Here is a 7,238-nt window from a genome sequence, read left to right as displayed (position 1 = left end):
ACACAGCAGATAGTAGAGGAGCCTCGTTTCCATGCTGTATTATACAGGGACGATACAGGGTTATAAAAAAACCCGTTTTTAGTCACCTTCCCCTGCTCAGATTTTCAGAGACTTTTGATATGTTATAGAGGACATGTTCCTGGATCAAAATCCGTTAAAAAACCTTCTGTTGCAATTAGTATCAGGTTGACCTATTTTATGCGATAAAATGCCTGGACTATCTTCCCAGTGCGCCGGAAAAATCACTTTCAAACGCAGCATTCAAGCAATTGTTATACCATTGTATAGGCAATTATAAAGGGATTTTAATAACGCGAGAAATGGGCCTGATTTTTAGGGTTTAAGATAACTTGGCTGTCGTACCGCTCTTCTGAAAGCAAGAATAAACTGAAAATATTGCAGACATGGCATATCTTTGAGGCTTTTAAGTTGTGAAGTAAAAAAACAGTACAGTACACAAAATAGAGGCCTGTTACTTCTTTCATTACACAGGAAAACGGAGATGACCGACTGGCCTTTCTTTGTCAAACAGATATGGGTGGAAGGCAAGTGCCAGGAACATGGTCAGAGGCTTTAGAAATACTTCGAAACAACTATGCGAATTCTCTTGTCATTCAAGCCTTGGCAGATGCTTTGCATTACAAGCTTGTTATTATAACAGTACATGGGGTAAACTACTTGATTCTTCTTCTATACCTAAGTAATATACATAAGTAAGCCTTAAAAGTCGAAGCTCTGGTAAACGGCAACCTTGGAAATTCGCAAAAGTAGTCGTATCTATAGCTAGTAGCTTTCAAGCCTAAACTCCCTTTCCGCACTGAATTCACCAATAAATGCACGATGCCCGCTTTAATACCCAGATTCTACAAAGATTACGCCGAAGATCTTCGGCGTGGCTTTCAAGATTTTTAAGTCATTCTAACTTGCTCTCTTCAAATCTCTATTGTTAAAAAATATGATGACGCTTCGATGGCAGGTATATTTCAGTATTAATTTTAAATCTTTCGCCCTGCAGGATGAGAACTTCGTAAAAATCATCGAACCAAAAGTAGGCGCCGCAGTAGATACTCTCTTCTTTGGACACACTGGGGACCATTATATTGCTCTTCGACCCAAGGAAAAGGTAATAAGTCCTTCACATGTAATAATGTAATGCATTTTCTAGCATGTCAGAGCTCACATACCTGATATATTGACGTCTTTATGCAGGGAATGTGTCATTATGCAGAAGTGTTAAAAAGAAACTTGGTCGACGATAAGCAGCCACCTGTCCAGGAAGCTTCACAAAAGGAGCCAGTCAAATCAAAATCGAGTTCTCCGCTGCAGCATACCCCGCCCAAGCCAAAACCGTATCAACCCAAAAAAAAGGTATTTTATGATCCTAACATGTCAATTAAGAGACGCTTCCGCAAGAAAAAAATCGCTACGTTTAAAAAAAAATACCATTACGATCTTCCCCTTCAGTGGAATTGTGAACCGCATCTTCAAATAAAGAACTGTTCATTCTCTCTTTCTCGAGAACTGACGCGATAATTTGAAATCAAATCTTTCAACTGGATAAATGCCTGCAAGTTCGAGTGTTTTTGTTTGAGATTTCTTTTAGATCAGGATGACCGTTTGAAAGAAGGCACTCTTATTTAAAGTCTTAATTGACTTGACTTTTTTTTTATATATTTTATAATAAGCTTTCTTTGCAAACCTCCCAAGTTGAGTTGAAAACAGATTGTTTGTTGTTGCCTTCTGGAATTTGCGCTTTATGTATGCACTATTATTACCTAGAACTAACTTTCGATATCATTACCAACTATCAGAACAAAAGGAATGAAGAGTTTGAACTTTGGGAGGACGTTCCAGAAGAGTACAACCCCGGGGCAACGTTGTGGAAAGGAAGCGTCCTTGAACCTAACTTAATTTCAAGTGACGTAGACAGTAATGATTCCGATCTGGAGATAACAAAGGTTTGAAAAATAATGATTACTATATATTATCATATGCTGTAGTCCTCTCAATCTTCATTCTGAATTCACCCTTAGATAATAAGCCATTATTTTTAAAAACTACTGGTAGAATCCATTTTAGCAAGTCGAAAATGCAAGTCAGATAGCCGCAAAACAGGAGGAGGCTGACAGTTGGAGAAGATCGACATCAAAATAAATATTGTCTAATGTAATTTGTCGTGGATAGGGCAGATTACATATAGGACCATATAGCTACAAAGGCTTTAGTTGTCACGTGGAGAGTGTCGCGGAATCTTTGTAAATCCCGCAGTCGCTGGTCAACAATCAAGAGGACTGTATTTCTTCGTTACAGATTTATTTCCAAGTATAATCCAACAATCTAGCGATTCAACAATCTAACAATCCAGTAGTTCTTTACGTTAACAATTCTAACACGATCTTCCCTTACAATATACGTTACTACAATTTTCATATCATATCTTGTGAAAAAAGTAATTTCCCCACGATCACGAGTACTGTAAAATCCCAAGCCTAAGTATTGTAATATTACTAAATTTAATTCATATTTCACAATAGCACGTTCTCTTCCCTAATTTAGCTAGCTATACGCGTGCAATAGACCAATTCGGCTAACGTGTTTACATCGTTGTTGCCACCCAATTCAGATCATGTGGTGATTCCTTTGGGAGGTTACAATTGTTCTGTTCGTTCATACTCCCATGCGCTCAGTTACGTGTGACAAATTGCACAATTGTAACCTCCCAAAGGAATCATCACATGGTCTGAATTGGGTGGCAACAACGATGTAAACACGTTAGCCGAATTGGTCTATTACATCAGTTCTCTTACAGTGAATAAACCACGGACTTTGTTTACATTGTTGCGAAATTATGTCACGAAATCTACGAGTTACAACCTTTTTGTTTAATAATAATCAGTATAATAGTTAATATTCCGTGGCATTGCGTTACGGACTAAATTGATAATCAATTATACGTGGAATATTTTCCGAAAGAGAGAGCCGTCGCAAACGCGAACATCTGAGTATATGTGCACTTCGTATGTTGTCAACGAGACAAGGATGGGGTGGGGCGCAACTATATATTCAACTTCCATACTCAATGTTATAAATGCTGACTTACCCAATAAGTGTCAATAGCTGTATTATTAGTTCAGTATTTAGGCGATCGCTCGGACGACGAGAAATTACGCCGGCTATGATATGTCAAATATTGTACGGACTGTATTATTTTTGTCTAATTCTTAGATTGTAACCTATTCCAATGAAGTGAAAGAAAGATCCCCGATGAAACCAAAAAAGAGAAAAAGAAGAACGAGTTCTCAAGTGAGTACATTTTTTTAGCTTTCATTTTGCAAACAAGATTTACTGATTAAAGTTGGTCTGGTTTGGAAGACTAAATATTTGTGAAGTTTGCCATCTTGAAATGGCACTGATTTGCGTACATTTGCGCATGACTATTCCCTAAAATTTATAAACGAATGAAACCAAGATGGCTGGTTATTTTTAATAGGATGACGACAGCTGTGTTGAGAATTTGTCAGTAGCAATGAGTGGACTTTCCTCGAACGACAGCACACCAGTCAAACCTCAAAGGGCTAAGAGACCTAAGATCAAAAAACCCTCAGCCGCGTTTTCAGCAAAGAAGATCCTCTTCGATGAAACGTAAGTACTGCTTGTTGAGGGTCTCAGTTGGGTGGTAGCTAATTCGATTAACAAAGTTTTAATCATTTCCAATTTTGCAAAACATACTTCAGGTCTCAGGAATACAAATTAAAACTCAAATAACACTCAAGTAGTTATGTACAATTCGTCGTACAAAAAAATTCAGTTCCGGTTTGCGAAATCTTGACAAGTTAAAGCTCTACGCTTTACTTATACGGCTTAAAACTACTACCCTCCTGGACGTTTTACGACTAATGATTAAAAAAGTCAAATTTTTGCGCGAGAAGGTTAACTTTTTAAGCCCACTTATACCCTCGTTCAACAGATTCAAAGAGCCAAAAAACCTAGCGGACAATATGTCATACGCTTGAAATCCCAGATTATTTCATTTTTATACCTTCGTTGTTTTTTTTTCTTAAAGGAGCGATGAGGAAATATCGGAGTTCGACCCGGAAATGGTGTGTGTTAATAAAGGTAGTCGGTCTTACGTCAATCAGAACGAAATTGACAAGATGGAGACAATATATACAGAAAGAGTTCCCAAGACGCCTCAGGGACCTGCTAAGTATAAAGTCAAATACAATGATGCAGATCCACTTTTGCCGGTTGCTGATAATTGGAGATGGGGACGCACCCATCCTTGTAAGCGGTCAGGCTTCTGCAAAGGTGGAAGACGGACTCTTCAAGTATGCCGTGGCTCGCTGCTGTGCACGAATGCAAATTGTCCTTTTCTTAAAATCGAAAAGAACCCTAACAAAGCAGATTTCATACGAGGAGATCATTGCATGCATTGTAATGCTGCTGCAACTGAAACACCCTGTACTGCTAGAAAATATGTTGAAAACGATAGATGCCATAAGACCATGACCGTTATTTACTTGTATGCACACAGCTGCAATCCAAGACAAGTGGAAGAGAAACCAAAAAAGGAAACTATGGAGGACATTCTTCGTTCACAGCCTACAAAAACTGCAGGGCAGATACAGCTTGATGTCATTCGTGAAGCCTTGCTCAGTGACAAGTGTGGGGATGAAGTAAATAATGTAGCGCTTTCATACAGTAACAAGACGCATATTCAGTACGTCAAAAACACCATCGACAAAGAAAAAAGACCGGGTGGATCAGATATAGAGGCCATTCGTTTATTAAAAGAAGATTTCATTTCCAGGGGACTTGATGAAAACTTGATATTAGATGTGGGTGAAGATCACGTTATTCTTTCGTCAGAACATAAGATACGGCTGGGTGCAAAGATTACCCTGGGACTCGTTGACGAGCCTGTAAGCTTGGATGGGTGCGAAAGTGTTGCTAGTAACTACACTGAATTAGAAATGACCAGCTATGATCCTGTGTTAAGGCAAAATGTTAAGTTAGCTAGTATATATGTTCCAAAGCCCGGAGAAAATTCAGAAAACGTCAAATTACTGGTTGAGATGTTCGACAAAGCCGTGAATGATGTACTTCCCTCGGTCGCAGAGGAATATGGAATCACAGACGATGACTACCTCGGACGTGGTTTGGATCCCAAGTCATACGTTGGAGACGAAGGAGGGGCACTTTGGAAAGGACTTTGCTTAGCTAAGGGAATCACTGTGAAAGAAAAAACTGTCTCCGACTTCTTTCATTTCAAACAAGACCTAAATAGGCATAAAATTTATTTCAAGGACAAGCAGTCTAAAGATAAATTCAAATCCTTGATGTTAGATGCCTACAATGCCCCGACGTCAATTCAAGCAGATCAAGCTGCAAAGCAGCTTGACGTGTTGATAGAGAAAAAGTCAACAAATGTGAAGAAAATGAAGTGCTACAAAACATGGTGGTGGAGACGGCAGGCTCGATGGCAGCGATGGTGTCGGAGCCAGTCTGCTAGCGATGCTTCCTCCGCTGAAGTTGCAAACGCAAAGTCTGTTCGAGCAACAGGATATCGAAAACGTCTCCTAGACGTTGTCACGTCAGAATGCGCAGGAGCAGTGCTTGAAGCTGCGGAGAAAAAAAGACAATCTCTGGGACTTAAAACCGTTGGCCGTGGGCCTACGGTTCAGTCGCGCAAGAAATCTCGTGAAACGAAAACGGCAAAAGCGACGAAAGCATCTGCAGATGCTGTACAAGCGCTTACTCTCGAGGCTGCCGAATTAGAGTTCGAAACAGTAGAAAACATTCAGCAGGCCCATGATAGATTTAAGATTAACACCACAGACAGTCATCGAGCAGACAAAAAGAAGAAAGAAAAACGCCAGAAAAAAACAACGGGCAAACGTGACTGTGTAAGCAAAAAGCAGAAGAATGTGTTCAGTAAAAAAGTTGACGGTGTGCATATGGACTTGCTAACATGTGAGTCATCCATGCGCCAATTCAATTTCAAGATACTTGACACCATGGGGTACGTAGAAGAGGTAACTTTAAATAAATCATCCTCCACGTGCTCGTCTTCCTGGTGCAGCAGTCGTGATTGTCACCACCTCATGTGGATCTTACACAATATTTTTAAATTTGATGGCGATGATCCAGAAATGTACCAAAGATCGTTTAGTGACAGTCAGTGGCAAAAGATTCTCGAAGCTTTTCCGAAAAAAGTCCCTACGGCTGGAGTGAACTGCCTCACTGAAGCGGAGCAAATATATTCGGTGAACATCAGAAAGACCACACAAAATGCAAAGTGTGCATCCTGTAAACAGGAATTAAGCAAAAACGCTGTGCAGGCAACAACTGAGGGCCCATACCGCACGATACACCAGAACTGGATAAAAAGAGCCTTTTTCTTTTGTCCACGTCTTCCCTGCATAACCAAACTACCAAGGTACTCATTCATCGTTCCTTATAAGATCGGAATGACCCTGAAAATCAGTCCTGATGTGCAAATTACCGAAAAGCTGAAGAACGATCTCGCTTTAGAGTAGCTTTTACCTTGTTTGACATGTTTGGTTATCGCTGAATGGCTCTTGTTTTAAATACCTGAAAGTTTATTTCAAATCAAGGCTTATCATTTCTAAACAATGTGCTCAAATTCGATTTAATAATGTTAATAGACACGTTGCCTTAAAAAATTTCCAAAGAAAGTAAGAGAAGGTTTTCTGTGCATTGTAAGACATTTCAACCGGATTTTTTTCACGTGAAGCCGTAGAGATGAGATCGATTGTTGAGTTCTACAGGCCGTTATCTTGGTTCCTAAACGCGAGCGAAAACTAGAGGGAGTGCAAGATTCTCGTAAGTATTGGTGGGGGGGGGGGGGGGAATTAGCTCCTCCACCTCCACGCTATTAGTAACGTGCACCCCTTCTCTCGGTAATTTTGCACTCTCCCCAGTTTCCTCTCGTGTTTAGGAGGCAAGATGGTGGCACGGAATAATCAAGGACCGTGAACAGTTCGATTCCGATCCTTTTTTCATGTTTATATTTGTCTTTTTACTTGGAAAATGTAAATGTAAGAAATAAAAATTCTTAACATTTATACTGTGGCTCGCATGACTCGCGTGACTCGCATGACTCGCGTGGCTCGCATGACTCGCGTGGCTCGCATGACTCGCGTGGCTCGCATGGCTCGCACCGTGGCTCGCATGGCTCGCTGGCTCGCAGATTTATAACACTCAAGCGCTCCCCA

General features: G+C 40.3%; 1 protein-coding gene across 1 annotated transcript; it reads left to right on the top strand.

Annotated features, from left to right (window-relative positions):
• Positions 1-2,794: 2,794 nt before the first annotated feature.
• Positions 2,795-6,539, top strand: LOC144648416 (uncharacterized). Its single transcript, XM_078507982.1, has 3 exons — positions 2,795-3,303; positions 3,491-3,642; positions 4,064-6,539. The coding sequence occupies exons 1-3, from the start codon at positions 3,265-3,267 to the stop codon at positions 6,537-6,539; spliced, it is 2,667 nt and encodes an 888-aa protein (XP_078364108.1). The 5' UTR covers positions 2,795-3,264.
• The last annotated feature ends 699 nt before the right edge of the window (positions 6,540-7,238 follow it).

Source organism: Oculina patagonica, chromosome 4, assembly GCF_052425735.1.
Source record: "Oculina patagonica isolate OP01 chromosome 4, crgOcupat, whole genome shotgun sequence".
NCBI classification, from domain to species: Eukaryota; Metazoa; Cnidaria; class Anthozoa; order Scleractinia; family Oculinidae; genus Oculina; species Oculina patagonica.
The sequence above is the reverse complement of the archived record's forward strand: the minus strand, read 5'-3'. Positions and strand labels throughout refer to the sequence as shown.